Genomic DNA, 25,789 nt, shown 5'->3' with positions numbered 1-25,789 from the left:
CAAGTTGACTTCAGCCCCACCAGCTAGCTCCCTAAGCCTTCCACGGCTTTGCTGCCTGAGCCTTCCGTGGCTTTGCTCCTGGAGCCACTACGCATCAATAATCCTTGTCTGTCTCTCATGTCGACGGAGGCCTGTTGCACTCACTTTGCACCATGCGCCCAGGACACGAGCTGTCTTCTTGTTTGTGCTGAGATTCGGTCACTTCGGGAAGGTGTCGGGTGTGCGTGTGGCCGAAATCTCACACAAGTGTCTGTTCTCGTCTTGTTTGTCGATTGGCATGTCCTTCATCTCTCCAAACCCATGACACTAACCATGTAGACCTCAGACAGAGCAGCTAGTAGTCTAGCTGAACAACCACCTAAACTAGCGTAAACCAGCTAATGACCATAAATGAACTATTTCAAAGAGCTACGTGTAGGTAGTCTACCAACTTTAACAAAGGTGACTCCAGCCCCACCAACTAGTAGTCTAGATGATCTACCACCAAAACTGGTTTACCAACTAATTACCAAAATGACCAGCTTCAAACAGCTTAGCCAATGTGGTCTACGAGTGCAAACCATGTTGACTTCAACCCCCCCCCGGCTAGTAATCTAGCTGATCAATTATCTAAACTAGCTTGAACCAGCTAATGATCATAAATGACCAGCTTCATACAGCTTAGCCAAGGTGGTCCACCAGCATTAACCACATAGACCTAAGCCAGAGCAGCTAGTAGTCTAGCTGATCAATCACCTAAATTAGCGTGAACCAGCTAATGACCATAAATGACCTGCTTCAAACAGCTAAGTGTAGGTAGTATACCAGCCCTAACCAAGTTGGCTTCAACCCCACCAGCTAGTAGTCTAACTGTTCAACCACCTTAACTTATTTGATCCAGCTAATGACCAAAATGACTATCTTATAGACGAATAAACCATACAGTATTAAATCAGCAAATGGATTTGACTATTTTTTCTAGAAGGATAATAAATAGTGTATTATTTTTATTGTTTCTCATAATATAATATACATTTTGTAGAATTAATCTGTTGTTTTGCTAAGGAGACATTCATGTCTTGTTTTCACAGCTCCATCTCAAGTGACGGCTATCCGACAAGAAAACGCCAGTCAGAACAGTATTACTCTTTTCTGGCACGAACCAGCCCAGCCCAATGGAGTTATATTGGAATATGATATCACATATTATGAAAAGGTAGGATAATTTCTTTATTAAAGTCAATACACTCCAAGTCCAGCAGGGTTGATATTGATTTACTAACGAGAAGGTCTTTTCATCAGTACAAATGGCTTGACAGCGAGTGCCAGTTAATAAAGGGTCACATTTTATAGACTTGCCCGAAGTCATATATCTCAATTTAATGGCTTGGCTTATTGGCAGCTCAGTGTAATTGAAAGGAAATTACCAACCAATGGCACTCTCTGACTGATTTGGTGAGATTATTTAAAGTGACATTGACAGCAAACAGTGAGTGCTGCCAAACACTGGAGAGAAGTTAATTGTTGCGTGAGCTAGGAGCTTTGCTGCCTAATGGCTCAAAAGACATCTCAGCTGTGATAGAGAATTAGTATACAGGGCCTACTTAACAATGCCATGATGTAAATACAATTTACATGCAATCCCCGCTTGTCAAACTGCTGTCTGTGATGCTGATTCATGGGGAACGGTACTTAACAAAGACCATGCATTGGTTTTTGACGGACATACGATGCCTGCGGTCTCCTCAGGGGACTGACAAGCATCAAAGGCATTTAAACAAAGTGAAATGCTTTAGGAAGGGACAAGGTTCATGGACATTGTGGAGTGAAGCAGAGAATGCTAACAGATTAGTGAGCTGCACAGTTGTTTGCAATTCAGTTTATGCTGTTTAATCCTCTTGTCTTGGCTTAAAGGGATAGTTCAAATTACAGGTATGTCATTTACTCACCCTCATGTTTTTCCAAACACTTCTGCTGTTATTGTTTCTGATTCTTTTAAAACCAAAAAATGTCAGGTCCTTTGTTTGAAGTCACTGGACAGTTTGTCTTTGGTCACTGTCACCCTTATTTATGGATTGTATAAACCTAAATCACCTTAAATAGATTATTTACTAGATCTGATTGTCCTTTAAAGGTACATTGTAACCTGTCATTGTCTTGTTTGTTTCTCTGGGACATCTCCACAGGACAATGAGCAGCAAAGTTATGCTACACTAAAGTCAAAGAATACCAGTGCTAAAGTTTCAGGACTGAAGCCCGGCACAAGCTACATCTTCCAGATACGGGCGAGAACCTCTGCTGGCTGTGGCCGTTTCAGCCAGTCAGTGGAGATACAAACCGGCAAAGCAAGTGAGTGCTATTCCACATGTTTGTGCTATATACATTTTCACCTGTTGGATGCTAAAACCCATGAAAAAAATATCTAACATTTAAAGGGATAGTTCAACCCAAATTTTTAATTCTCATCAGTTATTCACCATCATGCCCTTCCAGATGTGAATGACTTTCTTCTACTGAACTCAGCTCTGTAGGTTCATATAATGTAAGCGAATGGTGTCCAGATGTTTAAAGTTCCAATTAGTCTATATATCTAATAAGTCTAATAATTGTGTTGTAGCATCTCTCATCCTTTTAAATACAAATTTTCTTAATAAATAAATAAAAATGTAACTGGATTTTTGCATTTTCTGAAGAAAATATAAGTGGTGATTGCCTTTGCAAAACATGCTGCCACAATGCTAGGTTTTTCTGAGTGTTTTTTGGCAAATTTCAATGTGGTTGCTAGGTTGTTGTGGTTGTTGGGGAGTTTCAGGTAATTGCTAAGTGATTTCTTACTGGCCCTAGTAAAAATAGCCCTCCCCCGGACTCTATGATATTCTGGTTCATCATTATGTCTTGACTCCCTCTTTAAAGGGATAGTTCACCCAAATATTACAATTCTCTAATTTACTCTCCCGCATGCCGTTACAGATGTGTATGACTTTCTTCTGCTGAACACACACAAAAAATATATATGTATTTTTAGAAAAATATTTTAGTGCTTTTGGTCCTTACAAAGCAATTGAATGGTGACCAGTACTTTGAAGCTCCAAAAGCACATAAATGCAGCATAAAAGTAATCACATTTTCCAGTGGTTAAATTAACACTGGACTCATATGGATTTATTTTATGCTGTTTTTATATGCTTTTTGGAACTTCTAATTTCTGTCCACCATTCACTAGCATTGTGTGGACCTACAGAGCTGAGATATTCTTCTAAAAATATATTTTTTGTGTGTTCAGCAGACAAAAGAAAGTCATACACATCTGGGAAGGCATGAGGGTGAGTAAACAATGAGAGAATTTTCATATCATTTCCTGAAATCTATCCCTTTAAGGAGGGACCCAAGACAGGTTGAAGAACCAGAATATCATGGAGACCAGGGGGTGGGCTATTTTGACAGTGCCATAGCAACCCCAAGCAACAACACCGAAATGTGCCAAAAAACACTCTAGCATTGTAGCAGCACATTTTGTAAAGCCAAATATTTTACCAATCATATTTTCTTCAGAAAATGTAAAAATCCAGTTACATTGCATTTTATTAAGCAAATACTTGTATTTAAAGTGGCTTACAAATGAGAGATGCTACAACACAATTATTACACTTTTTAGACTTAATCCATACTGTTAACTTCATAAATAATTCCAAATATTAGAATGTTGGTGTATTATTCTTTTTCTGATAAATACATTGTTCTTATAAACGAAAGTTACATCATGTTTAAAACCTTATGGTCTTCAAAAATGATTAGCTTTAAGTGTTTTAATCCATTCGATTGCTTAATGGAAGATTTGCACCAAAATTGGTCTTAAAACCTTCAATTATGCCTTTCTTGTTTGACCACAGCAAAGTTTTTCAGTATTTATAACTTGAATATTCATAAAATACCTTACTCTGGTATATCTTGTGAAGCTGATCGTTTTCATCTCCTTTGACAAATATGAGTTTTACTCATCCATTTCGTTTTCGTTCGAGCATCCCCCTGCAGTGGCAAAACTGTTGATGATTCAGTGCTTAATGAGGCATTTGTGTTGATATGTGCTGGTTTCTGTTTTTCCTCACCAGCTCCCCTGCGATATACCAACATGACAGTTATCTGGATCTGCATGGTTTTGGTATCAGGACTGGTGACATTTCTGGCCTTTGTCATCTGCAGAAAACGGCAAGAGGAGTACTTTGAATTATCTGCCTTCACTTTCCCCTGCTTTATTTTGTAATATATGTTAAGAGAAAACTCATGCCAGCTTTCTATCCTGAAATAATTAAGACTCAAATATGATTCACAGTGAAGTTGCACTCAGGGTTGGATTTTGAAAAAATGTTGTACTGTGAATTTCAGGATTTTTGTGCCCCCCTGGAGATTCTATTGTGTATATATTTAATCTATATTTTATTATTTTATAATCATTTCATTATTTATCTATATTTTATGATTATTATTATTGATATATGGTTTTCATAGGCTATGTTGCACATAAATAGAATAGATTGGTACATGCGCCAAGACATTAAATCATAACTTAATTTACTCTCGGGATTTTCTCTCAGTGCTTATCTTCATGCAAGAGCTCGAGGGTGAACAATAGCAATAACAAAAACGTGTTTAGTTATTTAGTAAACAAAAGTTGATTGGCAATATTTTTTAAACTTTTTGGACAAGATCAACTTAGAATAATAAGATGTCAGTAGTTTCGTAGTAGATCACATTTCTCTGTGAGATGGTTGATCAAGTGTGTTTTTTTTTGAGTGCAAAAAATCCTTTGATATGCCACTTGGTTAATTGGCAGAGTTAGCAACTTTGTAGACTGGCCCAATGACACTGTGCTTTTAGCCACATTTTTTTGCAAACTTTTAAGTATTTTGATGTGTTGTTTATCTCCGTGCCACCCTTTGTCTGTAATTGTTTAGTGTGAACGGCCCATTTCTCTTAGATCAAACATCTTTAAGGGATGGCAAATCTGGCTGCATGAAACACTTAGGAATGAAGCATCATTTTGGTGTTTTTATGTTTGAAGTTATAAAATATTGTACAATAATAGTATCATATTTTAAATTAATTTTATTTGTTTATTTGACATTTTTATTATTATTATATTTATATCGTGGATCTGCTTGCTGTTGGCTCACAAGCCCATCGGCCCACCGGGAAAAGTCCCGCCTCTCCCGATGTCAAAACCGACCCTGACACCCTTGCCTTGTGAAACACAGTAGAAAACTGTGCTTCACAAGGCAATATCTAGGCAAAGTTGCTCCCTCAAAAGTATACCTTCATACATTTTTTATTGTATTGATAGGGGGATGTTCTGATATAGCCATTTAGAACACAACAGTAGGGTTCTGGAAGTAAAAATCCCATTCTTTTTCTCCAGTGTTTTAATAACAAATAAACCTTTCATGATAGACCTTTTTATAGAGTTGTCATGGTATATGCTTTTGTAGAAGCAACAATCAGAGTGATTTTAACTTGAAATAAATTATTTATAGTTTTAAATGTGGAATTCCTGATGATTAACTACACTACCCACAATCCTGAATAGAGATCCACCAATCAAAGTTACTCTTACCTTGGAAACTGGTATTGTGGCAAAAGAGCTCAGCAAATTTGTTGACTGTTCAGACCGAATGCGATCTTGCTCTTTAAAAATAGGCTAGCGCAGTGCAACTAATGGAACAGAATGCAGATGCTTTTTGAGATTCGTTTTTAAAAGATCAAGTTCTTTTAACATAATATAATGTCCAAAAAACATAATGCTCCTGGGTGAGAAGCTGGAAAAAAGCCACAAAAATGGAAAAACAGCACATGAAAAAGTGCACTTCAAACTTTTATGTTAACTTAAGTTATGAAGTTAACTTTACATTCACATGCAATTCAACATCCACTTTACATGAGCCAAATAAGTATGTTTATTTACTTACAAACCTACTCGGGTTTATTTATATATATATATATTAGAGTAATGTCAACAAATTAGATTTTGACTATGACTTCATGGAATGATTATACATTGCAGGTGTTGCAATCTCTAAGCCTTTTTTTTATTTTTATTTTTTATTTATTTTAACTTCCTGTGGAGTAAAAGAATGGGAAATATCCTTCCGCAAAAGTCTGTGGTCAGTCTGTTGGTTTTTTTATGCAAACAACTTGCATTTCCACAAGTCTTTGTTAAATAATGAATTTAATTGTGGTTCCCCTTCTGTCACTCACTCGATGTTATGTCGATTGTAGTGAAACAAGGGGCTACTTTCAGGAGCCTCGGATACCTCTGAATATGAAAGGCCAATGCCAAATTGGCGTACAGAATTTGCATGTCCCGCCCCCGGACATAGAGGTATAAAAGGCGGGTATCGTTCATCTGTTCAGTCAGATACCTTTTTTCGTCGGAGCCAAGCGGTTGTGTGAGCTGAAAATCTTACTACTGTTCCACTCAACTCTAAGAGAGCTTTGCTGTTGGACCTACGGCGCATTGCCAGCGGCTTTCTCACTCCTCTGCACGCCAGAGCAATATACACCCCTGGGCGCTTCGACAGCCTCCTAAAAGAGCAACAACTCCTTTAAAAGAGCATTATTTTCTCTAAAAGAGTTAACGCATTGTTGTCGAATGTCTTTTTAAAGACGTGTCTTTGTCAAGATGCCCTTAAACCTTTGCGTTGTTCCTGGATATCTCTCAGCTTCTGACGGTCATAGGTCTGGGTCACGATCACACCAAGGCAGCGTTTGTGGATGGCTCATGTACTCATTGCGAGAAATTGACCATGGCATTGTTGCGGTCGCGGCTTTCCTTTCTCAAGGGAAACGCCACCCAGCCACCCCCGCCATTACTCCTTCTTCCCAAAGGATTGAGGACGACCCGGCTGGCGATGGAGGCGATTTTTGGGTTCAGCGGGCACAGTTTCACGGGGTAAATCCCCACGAACCACCTGCCCCCCCATCATGCTCGATTGCTTCCGTCTGGGCTCGATGTGAGAATGCCTCGCCTCATGGCCAGTCTGATGTCTCCGTTGGCGCCATGGAGCAGGCTGATTACTTCGCCACTGCATCGGAAAGCGTCACTGCGTCTGACGCGGAGGACTCAGATGGGCTGCTACCTTGGGGTTTGCCCGCCCAGTTCGAGGCTGACGCCCAGATGTCCAATATGAATGCCCAGGCCGCTGTGAGCGTGGGGCTCGTCTGGAACCCTCCATCCTCCCCTCCACCCTCACAGCTAGATTGATTCCTCGGGTCAGGGTGCTGCTCGACTGGCTTCAGACTCGAGTCGCGAGATGGGCATGGTGCCGCGGCATGTATTTTGTGATCTTCACCCCCCTCTGCTGTCATTTATTCAACCCCTGGATAGACCTCTGTTTTCTGGGCACAGGAGTTCCCCTGCAGCAGGTGTCCAGACAATCGTGGTCACCACAGATGCCTCCAAACAGGGTTGGGGTGCTGTGTGCAAAGGGCATACAGCAGCCGATTCCTGGTCTGGCCCGTGGCTATGTTGGTACATCAACAGCTTAGAGTTGCTGGCTGTATTTCTTGCCCTGCAGAGGTTTCTCCTGCTGGTCCGAGGCAAGCATGTCTTGATCCATTTAGACAGCACCGCAACGGTAGTGTACATAAATCGCCAAGACAGTGTCTTCCCTCATATGTCACAACTCACCCGCCATCCCCTCCTTTGGACTCAGCACTGACTGAGGTCGTAGCACACCACTCATATCCCAGGTAGCATCAACACGAAATCGGATGCGCTCAACGGAGATTGGAGACTCCACCCCCAGGTGGTTCATCTGATCTGGGACCATTATGGCAAAGCACAGGTAGACCTGTTCGCTTCCAAAGAGAACTCCCATTGCCTGCTCTGGTACTCACTCAGGTCTGAGGCAAGTCCCCTCAGGACAGACAAGTTGGCACACAGCTTGCCCCGGGGGCTGCGCAAGTACACATTTCTCCCAGTGAGCCTACTTGCAGGGAGGACGAGGGCCTTATTGGCCTACCCAGACTTGGTTCTCGGATCTTATGCTCCTTGTGACAGCACCTCCCTGGAAAATCCCCCTGAGCAAAGACCTTCTTTCTCGGGGACGGGGCACCCTCTGGAATCTGTGTCCAAACCTCTGGAACCTCCACATCTGGCCCCTGGATGAGATGCGGAAGATCTGAGTGGTCTACCACCAGCTGTCGTAGACATGATCAACCAAGCCAGAGCTCCCTCTACCAGGCAGCTTTATGCCCTAAAGTGGCGTTTGTTCACAAATTGGTGTTCTTCCCGACCTGAAGACCCACAGAGGTGCGCAGTCGGGTCAGTGCTCTCATTGATACAGGGAAGCTGGAGGGGCGGCTATAGCGGCACACCATGATACGGTGGACGGTAAGTCCCTAGGGAAGAATGACCTGATCATCACCCCTTCGAGCCGCTAGAATCAGTCAAGCTAAGTGCCCTCTCCCAGAAGACGGCCCTCCTGATTGCGTTCACTTCCATCAAGAGCATGGGAGACCTGCTAGCATTATCTGTTAGCAACACTTGTCTGGAGCTCGGTCCGGCAGATGCTCATGTCATCCTAAGTCCTCGACCGGGCTATGTGCCAAGGTTCCTGCGACCCCTTTCAGGGATAAGGTAGTGAACCTGCAAGTGCTGCCTGGGAGGAGGCAGACCCAGCCTTATCGTTGCTGTGTCCGGTACGTGCTTTGCATACCTATTTGTACTGCACACAGAGCTTTGACTCTCTGAGCAGCTCTTTGTTTGCTTTGGCGGACAGCGGAAAGGGAACGCTGTCTCCAAACAGAGGCTCGCCCACTGGGTAGCCGATGCAACGCACTGGCCTATCGGAACCAGGACATGCCCGCCCCCTTGCAGGTTCGAGCACAATCTACAACAAGTGTGGCATCCTTGTGGGCACTGGCCAACGGCACCTCTCTAGCTCTCTCTAGCTCTGTAAAGCAGTGGGCTGGGCAACACCCAATACCTTTGCGAGATTCTACAATTTCCAGGTTGAGTCGATGACTGACCGGGTAGACCACGTGCGCTAGTGCCTTTTCCCTCACTGAAGGCAAACATGTGCGCTTTTACTCCCAGATGAGTCCTCAAACTTGCACTCCCTGGATGTTCTTCCTCCCCAGCCCTCTGGCTCGTGAATTCAGCAGAGGAATTCCCAACAAGACCCATTTTGGGTACTAGTTACTCTGTACTGGAATAGGTGCTCCATAGGTGCCGGTTATCATGGTAACCCCCTGTGATGTATTTTCCGTGGTATGTTCCCCCAGTTAGGCAGACCTGCGTCTCCCTTGGGCAGTCCCCTCTGTCCCAGTTGCTGTGTTTGTAGAGCTCCTCCCTCATTAGGCAGGACCTACCACCGTGCCACTTCCATGTGAGGCGTAACAGACCCACGTGACGTATTTGCCGCATTTTCACCTCCCCAGCCTGGGCAGGATGTGGTCTCCGGGGTCTTTTCCCCCTGAAAGAATAGGACTGGAAAAGAACACCTTCCCCGATGCGTGTTATAGCTAGATGGCCCCAGTAGCATCTAACACTATGAGGAGAACCATAGAGAGAGAAAAGGGCAGAGGCTTGCTCCTATGCTTGTCACGATGCTTGTTCCCACCCCTTAAGGAAAATCCTTGGTCGGATACCAGGAACCTAATAAAAACAATATGACATCTTAGTGGGGCGTTGGGGAAGGTTACATGCAGTCTGATGCCCATTCTCCTTTGGCACGCTACAGCTTGCTGCACCAGCATCGGTAGATCACGTGACACGGTTCAGTGTAGGTTGCACTATTGAATAGGGATCCCTTGTGTCACTACAATTGACACAACATCGAGTGAGTGGCAGAAGGGGAACGTCTAGGTTACTAGTGTAACCTACGTTCCCTGATGAAGGGAATGAGACGTTGTGTCCCCTTCCCACAACACTGTACCAAGCCGCTGTAATGGCCGAACCTTATTCTCGGCTCCTCAGTGCAGAACCTGACTCAACAGATGCACGATCCCCGCCATTTATACCCGTATGTCTGGGGGTGGGACATGCTAATCCTGTTTGCCAATTTGGCATTGGCCTTTTTCATATTCTGAGGTATCCGAGGCTCCCAAAAGAAGCCCCTTGTATCACTACAATCGACACAACGTCTCGTTTCCTCCATCAGGGAACAGGGGTTACACTAGTAACCTAGACGTTTATCATCGCTTACTGTATTTTAATGAACAGAAGCTGTTCATTTGAAATCCCCACATATGGAAAATTTGTTAATGTCTTGAATCCTTTCATAATTAGGGACTTAGGTCATTTCTTTTTTATTATTTTTCATTTGAATATAATTAATATGTGGGACGTATATCATGAAATAAGGGCCTTACAAGTCTTGTATACTTACATATTTTATATCTTATCTACCTTATATATGTATATTTCTCCCGGTTTGTGTTACAGGCGTTGTGGGTACAGCAAAGCTTTCCAGGACTCAGACGAGGAGAAAATGCACTACCAAAATGGCCATGGTATGAAAGACAATCTGTTCCCTGATGATTCCTCTTTTAATGAATTTTAGGCAGGAAACGATTGCTTTTTTTGCTGCAATATCATGCTGTAGCTGCTGTCAAGGCCCTTCAGAGATTGTGGCTCTGACTGAAAATTGCTTTTATGCTGCGATATGTGACCAAATGCTGATTCTGTTTATTCTAGTATCATTTCCTGAAGCCAGATTTTATATTGATCCCCACACATATGAGGACCCCTGCCAGGCTGTCCACGAGTTTGCCAGAGAAATTGAAGCTTCCAGGATCAAAATAGAGAAAATCATTGGTTCAGGTATATTTTTCCTTTGCAACTGTGTCCAAAACACCTGGGTATTCAGGCACTACACGAGTGTTGCCTTTTAAACAGTCTCATAGATTCATAATTGTTAAGTATATGATGTTATGAAGAACATGTTTTCAATTACATTTTCTGAGTTCAAAACCATTTTGATATATATTTTATTTTTTGCTGTTTGTTTAGTAAAAAATGTCTAAATGCCGTTTCCGTCTGGAGACAGTAAAATAAAAAATTTAAACAAATATATAAAAGTCTAATTTAAAAATGAAATTCTTTAAAAACAAAATGTTGTCCACCAAATAAAATTCAGGTGGTGTAAACAACAAGTAGGTAGCAATTCTATTGCCATGTAATGAAAAAAATAAATAAATGGAACGGATAGGACACATTTAAACCATTAAGACTGTGTGAAGTAAAAATACAAAAAAAAAAAAATATTCTTGATATATCTTGACTCAAATTTAATTAAAATTACTAATATTTGTAAATAATAATACTAATATATATATATATATATGTGTGTGTGTATGTGGCAATAAAAAGTATGTGAACCCTTCAGAATTATCCTTGATCCTCCTTTGGCAGCAATAACCTCAACCAAGTGTTTCTGGTAGCTGTGGGTTTGAATGCACAACGTTCAGAACCATCTGACCAATCTTCCTTATAGATCTGCTTCAGCTGAGCCATAATCTTAAGATATCTGGAGTAAACGGCTCTCTTGATGTCATTCCACACATCTCTATTGGGTTAAGTTCTGGGCTCTGACTGGGTCACTGCAAAAGATGGATTTTCTTTTTTTTAATCCATTCTGTAGTAGATTTACTTTGTTTAGGTTCATTGTCCTGCTGCATCACCCAGCTTCTACTGAACTTCAGCTGGGGTACAGCCACCCTGACAATATCCTGTAGGATATCTTGATAAACTTGGGAATTTGTGTTTTCCTCTGATGGCAAGTGGTCCAGGCAAAACAGCCCCAAATCATGATGCTCCTTCCACCATACTTCACCATTGGAATTATGTTTTCAAGTTGGTATGCGGTGCTCTTTTTACGCCATACGTAGTGCTGCATGCTCTTCCAAAACAATTCAACCTTGGCTTTCTCAGTCTACAAAGCATTTACCCAATAGCATTGTGGAGTGTCATGGTGGTCTTTGGCAAACTTCAGGTGTGCAGCAATGTTTTTATTGGAAAGCAGCAGCTTCCTTCGTGGTGTTCTGCCATGGAGCTTAAGCACCCCCAGATCATCTACGATCCTCCAACTGATCGTCTAATGGTTAGATGGAGACCTGGAGAGGCCTTCAAGCCATAGTGTCTCACACCCACTGTGGAATTTGGTGGAGGATCAGTGATGATCTGGGGGTGCTTCAGCAAGGCTGGAATCAGGCAGATTCATCTTTGTGAAGGATGCATGTATCAAGGCACGTACAATGTTATCCTGGAAGAAGTTATCCAGTGGCTTCTGCACTGACTGTTCATCAACTCCGAGGATTGGTTTTTCCAGCAGGACAATGCTCCATGCCACACAGCCATGTCAATCAAGGTGTGGATGGAGAACCACTGGATCAAGACCATGTCATGGCCAGCCCAATCTCCAGACCTGAACCCCATTGAAAACCTCTGGAATGTGATCAGTGGGAAGATGGATGGCCACAAGTCCATCAAACAAATCCGAGCTGCTTGATTTTTCGCTTCAGGAGTGGCATGAAGTCACCCAACCGCAATGTGAACAACTGGTAGAGATCATGCCAAGACGCATCAAAGCTGTGAATAAAAATCAGGTTTATTCAACCAAATATTGGGTGATCCAATCACAAGCACTAAAATCAGGTGTTGATGGGTCCTAACACGTTTTGTGATCCGATCACTCAAACCACATTTGGAGATAGTCAGAAACAATGTGACCACATTGCATTTATAAATGCTAGTCTGTCCTGATGCATCTCAGATAATAACAAAGAACCGCCTAGTCACCTATCAATCAAATGTTGCTCTAAAGCAAGAGTTTTAAACTTTGCTGGCTATATACGGATTTAAAAGAAAACAACCATCTGGTCCAAATTGTTTTATTTATTTGTTTTAAACACATTCATAGTTATGCACAAGAAGAAACACCTCTTTTAATACAGTTAAAATAATTGAGAATTCTGCTCAAAACATCACATTTGAAATTAGATTCAAATTCAAGTATATTTGGGAGCTGGAACATTATCTAGGTCTTTTAGTCTGATTTCAGAAAAATTTGAGAATGAAAAAGTACAACTCCAGATGGACAAATCTGTTGACAAGACATTTTCAAAAGACTGACTGAAATCAAACTTTTAAAGAGCATGTAAACGTACTGCCTGAAGGTTGAAATTGTAACTTGAATACAAATCTGAAATGATTGAACACTGCCCATCTTCTTATCCTTTTTTTTGGCACATATCAGGAGAGTTTGGTGAAGTATGCTATGGGCGGATGAAACTGCCAGGAAAACGTGATACTCCGGTGGCTCTGAAGACTCTTAAAGCTGGATACACAGAGAAACAGAGAAGAGATTTCCTCAGCGAGGCCAGCATCATGGCGCAGTTTGACCACCCTAACGTTATACACCTGGAAGGAGTTGTTACTCGCAGTAAGCATTATACTTCAGTCACAAAAAATTATTTGGACACTTAAGTCACACTTAAAATGTAACATTTGCATGTAATCAGATGAGGTTTTAAAGGTGAATATTAGATAGAAGTTCTAATGAGTAAAACGTACCTCCCTAGCCTAAATATTTAACTTAAACCTATCCAATTGTGATCTAAAATCAAATGAGAGGTAGACACAAAACAGACATCATTACCCTAAACCAGGGGTTCAACCATTTTTTACCCCTTGGTGGGTAGAGAGATGGAGCCGGTACCCCAGTAACAAATTGTATAAAATTAAGTATTGAGTTTTATGCCTATAAAAATGTGGATGGTTGGCTACCAAATTATTGTATGCATACGTCATGATGTTTACATTGCAAAGCCATTAGAATAATTATTAAATGCTGCCCTGCTGAATAGAACAGCTAAAACAAGCATAAACTGGTTGGCTGGTTTTAGCTGGTCACCCAGCCTGGTCATAGCTGGTCAAGCTGGTTTTAAAGGGGTTTTGAACACTTTTATTAGCTGGTCAGGCTGGTCTTAGCTGGCCTTAGCTAGTCAGGCTGGTCAGGGTGGTCTTAACTGGTCAGGATGGTCTTAGCTGGTCAGGGAGGCCTTGGCTGGTCAGGATGGTCTTAGCTAGTCTCCCAGCCTGACCAGCTAAAAAGTGTTCAAACCCCCTCTGAAACCATCTAACTGACCAGCCTGGCTCGGCTGGGCATCCAACTAAATCCAGCCAACCAGCTTAAGCTGGTTTTTGCTGGTCTTTTCAATAAGGATGTACAGCAGGAGTCTGCAACATTTTTGACATTTTTGACATTTTTAAATCCCTCTGTTAATCCCTGTGCCAAACCTCCAAAAAGAAAGAAAATGACAGACAGACCGACAGACAGAAAGATATACAGACAGGCCCTGTCCATGCAGAATAAAACAACTTTTATAAGGTTACTAAAACGGAGTCATCTCATTTGAGTTATCGATTTTATACATTTTAAAATTACAGTTGATTTCATAAAATTTGTAATAAGGAAAACATTACAAATTACAAAAAGAGTGTGCCTTTTATGTTGATTTGAGTCACCATCTTGTGTATGTGGAACGTCAAGGACCCTGTATCCCACCTTGATAATCTCATCGGTAGCTGCTGTATTTATTTATACCAGTACGTTATGTCTGAAAGCAGGCTGTCATCTGCTCAACCGTACAGCACAACCAACACAAAACACTTGTTTACTCAAGTGACCCTCTGCTACAGTGCAGCTAAACCTGATGTGTGTCGTGCATTGATCGTGATGAGCAGTGAAGGATTTTTCCAGGCTGCGCGCTTCTGCTGTCTAGCGCAGTTTAGTCACACTTTAAGATTTGGCATGCAAATGTGAAGGACTTCAATATGTCGATAGTTCATACTTGCTCGTTTGCGAGTGAGTGATTTTTACAAATGCCACCAATGGTGGATCAAACAATAATTTGCGGACCCCCTGCAGTACAACTTTGCAAGTTAGCAAAAATTGTTTTAGTAACGTTCATTCGATGAGACTAGGTTGCACATTAGATTACAAAATCAAACCAAGTGGCATCTGCAAACAACTGATGCTTGAGCATTTCTCAGAACTATCTTCACTTTTCTGAACCATTTTTGCAATCAGTCAGTTCCTCTAGTTCACACAGGTGTCCTAGCAGAGTAACCACAGATGTAGTTCATCACATTAAATATTGACGTGCTCCACTAGCATGGAAACTTACAGATAGAAGTGGTTGGAAACCTATAGTTAAATTTCACTTCACAGAGAAATTCACTTCACCTTTCTAAACTCTACATACTTTTCTCGTTCCTTCTGTTTTTCTCCTTGTTTCTCTTGCTCTGCTCAGGCAAACCGGTAATGATCATCACAGAGTACATGGAGAATGGCTCACTGGACTCTTTCCTCAGGGTGTGTAAACACGTTTTTTTTTTATTTTCTGTTACGTCTTTGTAATTATGTTTCGCCTCATTGAACCTCCCTGTGAACTAAAGAATGACTTCACAAAGTTTTCTCTTCCTTTGCTTGTTTTCGTTCTTCTAAACAGAAACATGATGGTCAGTTTACCATTATTCAGCTGGTCGGGATTCTTCGTGGTATAGCTGCCGGCATGACTTACTTGGCCAATCTGGGGTACATCCACCGGGATCTGGCTGCCAGGAACGTTCTGGTCAACAGTAATCTAGTGTGCAAGATTTCAGATTTTGGTCTGTCACGTGTGCTAGAAGACGACCCTGATGCAGCCTACACCACGAGTGTGAGTGTCCATGTTCTGATTTATTTAAATGTTCAATCAGACTTTTGAATCACACTGTACGTCTATTTCATATCACAATTGTTAGTGTTTAAACTTGTATGCATCTAAATTTGTTCATCCTTCCTCCTTATGGAATTTTAGGGAGGAAAGATCCCAATCCGTTGGACGGCCCCTGAGGCTATTGCCTATCGGAAGTTCTCGTCTTCCAGTGATGTGTGGAGTTATGGAGTGGTGATGTGGGAAGTGATGTCATATGGAGAACGGCCATATTGGAACTTGACCAACAGAGATGTGAGTCTAAATCGCACACATACTTCACCAATTTCAAATGTTTAGAATATACACTAGCATACTACATTTACTATGCTCAAAATAGCTTACTAGCATACTACCTTTACTATTTTGTATCGGTCACACATACTTTACAAAGTCCATGATGGCTATGTACTCCATGATGGAGTATGCAACTGTACAGATCGGCTATTTTTAAAATACTTTGTTTTTTAATTATTTATTTTTTTGGCTATGCTCAAAATAGCATAATACATTTGTTATTTTGTATCAGTCACACATACTTTACCAAAGCCATGTAGTCTATGTACAGAATAGCATACTACCTTTATTGTTTTTGCAGCATGCAACTGTATAGCTCGCACATACGACTTTTTCTCGCTATGCTCAAAGTAGCATACTAGCTTACTACATTTGCTATTTTGTACCAATCACACATGCGTAATCATGATCATTTGATTAGTGGAATTATATTGGAAAAAGGCAATGTGATCTTACACATATCAATTTGATTCTTGTATTTCTGCAGGTAATCAAGTCTGTAGAGGAGGGCTACAGACTCCCTGCACCCATGGGCTGTCCCGGTGCCCTCCACACCCTCATGCTGGACTGCTGGCAGAAAGACCGCAATGAAAGACCCAAATTCTGCCAGATTGTCATGGTCCTGGACAAGCTGATCCGGAACCCAGAGAACCTCAAGACAATGGACACATTGTGCAGGTGAGCACCCGTCAATCAATGCACGGCCTTCCTAGGGATTTACTAAACAAGTGCACTTTGTCAACGTATCATAACTGACACCAACAAAGTATCACAAAGTTGACGAGAATGTTTCGGAAATACGTTGCCGCCAAGACAAAAGTGTACACTTTCCAATAAGCTCATCTCAAATAGATGTGGTCGCTGTTAAATAAAAGGCCTCTGTGCGATATTGACATTGATCCAAAAGCGTGAACAAAAAAAAAGAAGGCTTCTCCTTTCACAATTGGACTTGTATGAATTACTCCTCTCGGAGTGTGAGTACCGTCGAGTTACTGGTGCATATCTAGATGGGGGGGAAAGAGTTGATGGAGAAAAAGAGGGATTTCATCCCTGTATTAATCTACTTGAAATGGCCTCCTCCTTTCCAACCTTCTCCATCATTTTAACTTGTATTGATTTTCTGCATGCGCTCATCACATTTCAGAGGTAATATTTGTACTTGCTTTCTCACACCCCGTGTTCTCATTTCAGACTAAACAGCACTTTGATGAACAGAAGTATTCCTGATTTCACCAGCTGCAGATCGGTGGATGAGTGGTTGGACACCATTAAGATGGGCCGTTATAAGGACCGCTTTGCTGTAGGAGGGTACCTGACTCTAGGGCATGTGATGAGCATGAATCAACAGTAAGCTGATTGATGGAGTGCTTGAAGATTTGTAATGCCAGAATGACACCCTTTAGTGCATCATTGTGTGCTCACAGGGTTCCATGGTAAAATACATGAATATTGATGCTAAGGTAGATTAAGAATACAATGGAGGGACCTTTTTGGTTTAAAGCCACTGATTGTTGCCTCCTAGGTCAGATCATTTGACTATTAGATGCAGTATCTATATGTTCTTCACATTTCCATTGGCTATTTAATGTGCCAGTCCAGTTTTTGTGAATTTGAAAACATTGCTGCCTTGAAACCATACACCGTTTATAACAAAATTATAACTTTATGTTTTGTTTTGTTTTGTTTTGTTTTGAGATCTGGTTGCAAAAAATGTTTTTATCTCAAATGCTTTCAGTTAATCTTATAAAATAAAAGTGATGTCATGATTATGGCAGTACAATAAATAGTACACATACAAATACACATACACATACACACACACAGTACACACACACAAACCTTCTTTATCAGTATTTTTCTTTTTCCAGTAAAATATCTAAATATCCTCTGCAATATCCTTATATATTCAAATATTTTTCAAATATAATATAGAAATATAATATTTTCAGTAAATTTCAGTCAAATTCTATAGGTCTATATACAGTATGCTGTATATAACATTGGGAATTTTTTTTGTTTTATTTTAACTTAAAGAAAGTGCTCATGCTCCCTTTTAAAAATGTAAGTGGTCAACTTAAGAGGGAAAGTTTATTTAAACAGAACATAAAGTTGCCTTAAATCAATAAAACTTGTTAAATGAGCTTAATGTCTTTTTAAGTAAACTTGACTTAGTTCAATCTAGTGTTGGGTAAATTATTCTAAAAAAGTAATTAATTACTAACTACTAATTACATCTTCAACAATGAAATTACTTTACTGTAATAATTACTCTGTCTGAAAAGTAATTGCATTACTTTCTAAAACCCTGATCAACTCAACCTCGATGTAGTATACAAGGATAAACATTAAATAAATGATTAATGTCATGTCCAAATAATTTAAGGGGGTAGCGTTAAATTCGAAAACATATATTTTAACATTAGACGTTACATTTCCATTTTAAATTCACTATCGTTTTATTTAGAATTGTTCTATAAAGTATTTAACACAATTACATCAGAAGTAACTAATTAAATTATTGAAAAATTAAGAGTAATCCCTATATTTTTCAATGAAAAAGTAATGTAATTACAGTAATTAATTACTTTGTAATGCATTACACTCAACACTGTTTCAATCAACTGCGTTCAATTTCAGTTCAAACTGAATATAGAAATATATTATTGATAAGCATAGAAGTAGTTAGGGCTATCCCATTGTCAGAGGTAAAATAAACTACAATTTGATAACTCATGACCAGATGATGATCAGAGACCAACATATTATACCTCTATCATATTCAAACTAAAGCTTATCAATGAGACACGTAAAGGCCTCAACACTTTATATCAGAGGTGTGTACAGGACTGTTTTTACCATCCTGCTCCCGCATGCTCCCTCAAGTTTCTATCCCACACCCGAATGCTCCTGCTGAATTTTGCTCCATGTTCACCTGCCCTTTGCCCGCGGTGATTTCCGTTCCGACCACTCCTATTCCCACAAACCTGCATTTGTTTTCCACATAGGGCAAAATCCAAACAAATAGACAAGTGTATGCAAATATTGTTATTTTTCTGTTATTGCTGTTGTCAGATGATGCGTGACTTGATGCCATCTGACTTGCCTGAGGTTGGCTTCATAACACAAATAAATTACAGGTTTTTTTTTTTTGTAAAATTTTTTTGCACTCATGAATGTAATACTTTTATATTAATATACTAATATAAAAATAGATTTCCACAACTAATTTTTAAAACTCTTTTCTGACTGCCCACTCCCGCACAGAACTCATGGACGTACCGTCTGCTACCACTTTCAACTCAGAAATGTAATCCCGTGCCGCAAGAAATCTGATAGGGTCCCGCGGGTTCTGCTGCTGTCCCGTTGGAATGCAGAACTCTACACACAAATCACAATGATGATGACAATCATCAAACACTGAGTACAAATATTAGCTTTGAATTATTGCTACATGCCAAATAACTGAAAGTGACAACAAACACACCAACCAGCAGCATAAATTAAAACAGCAAACAGTAAAAAAAATAACAGTAACTCTACAATTTGCATAATTTATTCATGCCGCAGTGCATGCTGGGAATCCGAATACATGAGCATGATTTTTGATTTTATCGGAATAGTTTTTCTAAATTCAATAACATCACAATTCAGCGTACAAAAACTTGGATAATTGAGTTGTCATAACTCTACATTTTAAGTTATAATAACTATTCTGAAAAAAAGGATTTTGTGGTGAAGTAAATATAGCAGAAAAGATTCAGTACTTTGTACATTGAATAACTTGAAAATACTTTCTATGTAAATTCTATATTTGTACTTCAATTCAGACATGTAAAACTGAACGTTCTTGCTTATAAATAATTATTATTACTGATTGTTTGTTATCTTTACAATGCATCATCATTTATCATTCCTGAAGTAGAAACCTTGTTATTTTATTCGTTAATATGAGTACATTAGCTATGTGAGTACATAGAATAAGTATATTTTACTTTGAAGCTGGTGTTCCCAGCATGCATTGGGCTTGAATAATTAATGAGCTTGCATTGTTTCACTGATTGCAAGTTTATTTACACCATTTATATTATTGTTTTTGCTGTTACTATTAGTATATTCTTGTTTTATGAAGTCTGAAGATAATTTACTTAAAATTGTTCATGATCACAAAAAAAAAAAAACCTTTTAATTGTTAATGTTATCGTGTTTTGCACACCAAGTGTTGAGGTCTGCGTGTGCAGCCCTGTATTTTGCTTCTTTTGCCTGTAATGCATAGTGATATTGTCTAATAAGACTATGTAGCATGCAATACGCTTTCTTGTGGATGTCATAAAGTTCAAATGTGAAATGTTCCAATAAGATGTTTTACTAAATGTACATTTAATTTGTAAGTAAAAATGATTGTATTAACTGAAATGTTTAAGTTAAATATACTCACTCACTTTAATCAATATTATGTCATGAAGTAGATTTTACTTAATTTTATACCGTTCAAAATTACTTGTGTGCAAAAACTATTTGATATTGAAATTCATACTCAACCAATGGGCTCTAATTATTTCAATAAGTCAGCCTCCCAATGAGACTTTGGGAAATGTTTAATGTTTCTGGAATAGGTGACATTATACTGTCGAAGGCTTTGTTTGGAAAATGTTAATAAAGCATTATATTGTTACATATTGTTTGGTTTTCTTTCCTAAGATGGAAATAAAAGCATTTTGACAGGAAAATAAGTATATGGTGTGAAATTTCAGCATTGTTTTAAAATCGGCAATTAATCGTGATTAAAAAAAGAAAGAAAAAAGAGTGATTAATCGCGATTCTACATTTTTATAGACTGACAGCCCTACTAATTACATTTCTTATTTTATTTCTATCTTAGAGACATCCAGAGGTTGGGCGTTACTTTAATGGGCCACCAGAAGAAGATCATGACCAGTGTTCAGGTGATGAGGGCCCAGGTACTGAACCAGAGCGTGCCATCAGTGCACATATAATCATGGACCTCTCTGCCTTATCAGAATACAAAATACATATTGATCTGATGCGTGTTTGGGTCTTGTGTATGAACTTCAAAAGACTACTTCCCCTTCCTAAAACAGAACCTGACATGAACTACTACTGGGATGAGAATGAATGCAACACATCTTTTTTGCTTCAACAGGACATTCTGAAAACATCCCTTTTTCTCTTTACTTTCTTTTGTATGTATGACGGACTGCCTTAAACGACACAAATAATTTAAATATTGTTGTACATGGATGAAGATTTTATGAATAACAGAGTCCTGAATATGTAAAAAGTGGACCTAATGAATATTAAAAAGATGGACATGAATATGCATATTGTTAAAGTTTTGCCACACCCACCACAGCACCACAATGGCATGGATGAAACTATGAGTACATCAAGTGCTGATATTCAAAGCCGAATATTACGATGAAAACAATGTCGTATTGGAATGAACCTGAAAGGTGAAGTGTGCAATTTCTGCATCACTAGTGATACAAAACAGAATTGCAAAAGTTATTTGGAAAGCATACCATTAGTCGGAAAACAGGTTTAAGCCAATGCTGTTGTGTTTATACGAACAGCAATATTGTTATAGTGCCACAGTGTTTACATTTTTGCCGAAGTCAGCCTATGAATCGCTGACTTATTTGTCTCTGCATATTAAACTGGGATAGAAATTACACACTTCATCTTTAAGCAACAAGCACATAATCTATGACAAACCAAGACACTTAAAGGGATAGTTCACCCAAAAATGAAAATACTATCATCATTTGCTCACCCTCATGCCATACCAGATGTATATGAACTTCTTTCATCTTTGTAGGTCCATACAATGCAAGTGAATGGTGGCTAGAACTTTAAAGGTCCAAAAAGCATAAAAGTAATCCATGCAACTCCATGGGTTAAATCCATGTCCTCAGAAGCAATAAGATAAATGTTGGTAAGAAACAGATCGATATTTAAGTCCATGTTTAAGTCCATGTTAAACCTGCCCAATAGGTGGCGATATTGGGCAATGTGGAAGTGAAGCGTAATGGAGATTTATGGAAAAAAGTACATAATATTGATCTGGTTTTTCCCCTTTCCTATCATATCACTACTGAACCACTTCTCAAATCTCTATGGATTTAACCACTGGATTCGTATGGATTACTTTTATGCTGCCTTTATGTACTTTTTAGACCTTAAACGTTCTGGCCACCATTCACTTGTATTGTATGGACCTACAGAGCTGAGATATTCTTCTAAAAACCTACATTTGTGTTCAGCAAAAGAACAAAAGTTATACACATCTGGGTTGGCAGGAGGGTGCATATATGATGAGAGAATTTTAATTTTTGGGTGATTATCCTTTTGAATGGAAATCTCTGGGCTCTTGATAAAAGCTGCATAGCACACAATAATATGGACAAACACTGAATTCGTCTCCATTTTGCCTCTGTGGTCGTAAAAAAGGGAAAAAAGGCAATTATGTGTGTCATGTGTTTGATTAAACACCCTGGAACTAAACCTGCTGTTATTTATTGCGTGCTGAACCGAGCTTCCCTGTGGATCCCTCTGGAAATGGGAGGAATAAATATGTGTAAATGCCGGTCTACTGAAAATAACAGAAAGGCATTCATTCTGCTTGAGATCTATTTGAAGTAGAATCTGTATCTTTCTGTTATATCTTGATTCAGAGATGGCCAGTTTTAAAATTGTGACCCTAATTCTTACCCTAAGAAAATCTAATGTTTAGGGGTAATAGATTTTTTTAACTAACAAACATCAGCTCCAGTAATGAACCTACCTCACACTTAAAGCTGCATTTAGTAACTTTTGTCTTTGTGTCATCTTGGACTAATTGACACCTAGTGGCTTGGATGCAGCATCATTTAAAATCAATAGTTTTAAGTTTCAGATGCCATTGTAGAAATGTAGTATTCAAAGTCAGCCATGATTTCTTTAATCAATGAGTGAAAGTGTCAAATAACAGGAGGGTTAATGAGATTAAGCGAGTAGTGTTCGGCTGGTCATGTGATTGTAACATGGCAGCCCCCATGTGTGGACCCTCTCCATGCAAAATAATACAGATTTTATAAGGTTACTGATATGACTGGAGTATTCATTTTAATGTGAGTGCTCATGATTTCCTACATTCCGTATATTGAAAAATTACAATTCATGTCTTTAGGAGTTAAACTTTTTTGATGAGGAAAAAAGTGCAGATTTAATTATAAAGTGGAACTTGACTTTAAAATCAACATGATATCAACCTTTTTTACTTTCTTAATACTCATTTTTGTTGTATTGTGCACAATGTTTAGTGCATGCTATTCCACAGAAAATAAAATATCTTTGCAATCTTTCATCAAAATTCAACTTGCTGTTGGAGCTGTGGCACAGAAGGTAGCACATTCGCCCCTGACATTTATCAGAGCTGTTGACTCACAGGGACCCAAGTTCAAAATGTGGTTTAGGTCATGTTCCAACCCTATTCCCGCTCTCTCTCCCTCTGTTTCCTGTCCATCTATACAACCCTGTAAATAAAAGCTAAAAACACTGGGCCTCCTTTGATAAGCACTGAAAACAGTGTATGTCTGTTAAATTCATCTTAAAGATAATAATTAAATAATTTAACTGTACATGTTTTTGTAATGGAGTTTCCAATGAATCAGACATGTAAATATTAATCAAATAAAGTTTTTTTCTTTCTCTCTGTTCCATTGGAAAGAGCAATAACTTTCTGTATGCACTCTGAAGTGCAAATAAAATCAAAACACTTCCTTGTGTGTTTTTAATCAGTGATTTTTTTTAATGTGTTTTTTTTATCTGGGCACATTATCAATTTTCTTACTGTCATCATAATTGTCTTGGTACAATTTGTCTTTATCAACATTAACATCTTCATCAACATCATAATTGTTGCCATCCCCAAGGAAACCCATTGCACAACAATCCATGTCAACATAAAAGTCAGATGTGGGTAAATATCATATTTTCATCCTAAATAAAGCTAAATTAAAACACAAAATTATATTTTGCATAATTACTAAAACTTTGGAACTTTGCAACTAACTAAAAGTAGCCTGAGGTGTAGCTATAGCCTAAAGCAACAAAGTACAATTTTGTTACTGTAGGTACTGTTGTTAGTGTACATGTTTCAGTGGACTGTGACATGCCCAGTGTTGGGCAGATTACTTGTGAATTGTAATCAGGTACTGATTACAAATTACATGATAAAAAATGCAATAAGTAACATAATCTAATAGATAACATTTTGGGGGTAATCTAATCCAATTACTTTTGGATTACTTTCAAACTAATTCTATTTTATTTTATGTCACATTTGAGAAGGATAAACATTTTAACAAAAGTACAAAGAGGAAGAAAATGTATTCCATTCTTTATTACTAACAAAAAGAGCTCCTTATGACATTTTTAAAAAGTGCATTAAACATTACATGAATTAAATAAATATAAAATCTAACAGCAATCACAGATCATGGCCAAAGTTTATCATTCAAAACACTGAGATGTCAAGTTCATTTTAAGAGCACAAACAATAGCAGCATCACGAACAAAAATGACCAGGTTGCCTAGGTCAAAGCTTTCATCTAAAAACACTGGAACCTTTACTTATTAATAGTTCATCACCTATTCCAAAACTGAGGTGCAAGATATTATCTTTTGAACAGCAAGAATATTCTAAAAGAGCAAAATATTTTAATACAGCAGAGTTCCACCGAGCCACACAAGGAACAATTGTGTCATGTTTTATGTCTGGTGTCATGCAATAGACTCCACTGTATCAGCAGCGACAGTAGAGCGATGGGCTTTGTTCCACAATGCTGCACATTTTGCAGTTGAACTATTGTGTATTGCCATCTACTAGATCCTTTGAAGCAATTAAGTTCAATGTGTGAGCTGCAAACCATTGGTGAGGTGGTAAGAAATATATATATATATATATATATATATATAGTTCATTTTAAGAGCATAAAACATTACATGAACAAACAGTAATGAACCTGAAATCAATAGTAATGACATTGCTAGGTCACAGCTAATAGCTCAAATCACTGACACACCTACTTTTAACCCTTACTACTCATTAATAATCCATCTCCTAGTCCTTAGCTGAGGTGCATATATTACTGTTGTAATGTAAAAGGAGCACATGCTCAAAATGTACATCTGTTAGCCTATTGCACTTCGAGGTAAGAATATGATGATATTGATAAAAAAATTATCAATACAGTTTTTACAATTTACTGCTGTTGCCTTGTAATATGTAATCATGTAATCTATCTATTTGAATACATATTCCAGATTATGTGTAATCCGTTACTACCCAGCACTGTTAATACCTTTCTAGACCCAGTAGCAGTGTAAACCCTCATGCACACTCAAGGGTTGATGCGCTGTTCTGTGTTTACACGTGGATGTGCTGTTTTCAGTGGTTAAGGGTCATGTTCATTGTGAAGTCAATGTACTGAAGGTTTACCCATTTGCATAAATCCAATCATTTGAAGCTGCTTAAAGTTTTTATACAAATTTAAAAGCATGACACAGTATCACAGTAAAGAAGGAGGTGACAGCGTTTCACCAGATTTGTCATGAGAAACATTGTAAACTGTGAAATATAGCCCCAGGTAAAGGTGAAATCAATACGACAGAAATATATTATTCTTCAAACAATATATATATATATATATATATATATATATATATATATATATATATATATATATATATATATATA

At 38.8% G+C, this 25,789-nt stretch overlaps 1 protein-coding gene across 2 annotated transcripts in view; it reads left to right on the top strand.

Moving 5' to 3' along the window:
• LOC127626006 (ephrin type-A receptor 8-like) overlaps nt 1-23,798 on the top strand; it is a 155,734-nt gene extending 131,936 nt beyond the window's left edge. The window contains exons 6-17 of one of the 2 annotated variants that reach the window (XM_052101506.1): nt 1,071-1,195; nt 2,166-2,328; nt 4,089-4,185; nt 10,421-10,488; nt 10,673-10,798; nt 13,233-13,418; nt 15,292-15,353; nt 15,490-15,699; nt 15,841-15,990; nt 16,520-16,710; nt 17,224-17,379; nt 20,912-23,798. In XM_052101506.1, the coding sequence (XP_051957466.1) occupies nt 1,071-1,195; nt 2,166-2,328; nt 4,089-4,185; nt 10,421-10,488; nt 10,673-10,798; nt 13,233-13,418; nt 15,292-15,353; nt 15,490-15,699; nt 15,841-15,990; nt 16,520-16,710; nt 17,224-17,379; nt 20,912-21,026 (1,649 nt within the window). In that variant the 3' untranslated portion in view covers nt 21,027-23,798. Of the gene's footprint in view, nt 1-1,070; nt 1,196-2,165; nt 2,329-4,088; nt 4,195-10,420; nt 10,489-10,672; nt 10,799-13,232; nt 13,419-15,291; nt 15,354-15,489; nt 15,700-15,840; nt 15,991-16,519; nt 16,711-17,223; nt 17,380-20,911 lie in introns of both variants that reach the window. The other variant, XM_052101505.1, reaches the window with a different exon arrangement.
• The last annotated feature ends 1,991 nt before the right edge of the window (nt 23,799-25,789 follow it).

Source organism: Xyrauchen texanus, chromosome 32, assembly GCF_025860055.1.
Source record: "Xyrauchen texanus isolate HMW12.3.18 chromosome 32, RBS_HiC_50CHRs, whole genome shotgun sequence".
NCBI lineage: Eukaryota > Metazoa > Chordata > Actinopteri > Cypriniformes > Catostomidae > Xyrauchen > Xyrauchen texanus.
Note: the sequence above shows the minus strand (reverse complement) of the source record. Positions and strands in the feature narration are given on the sequence as shown.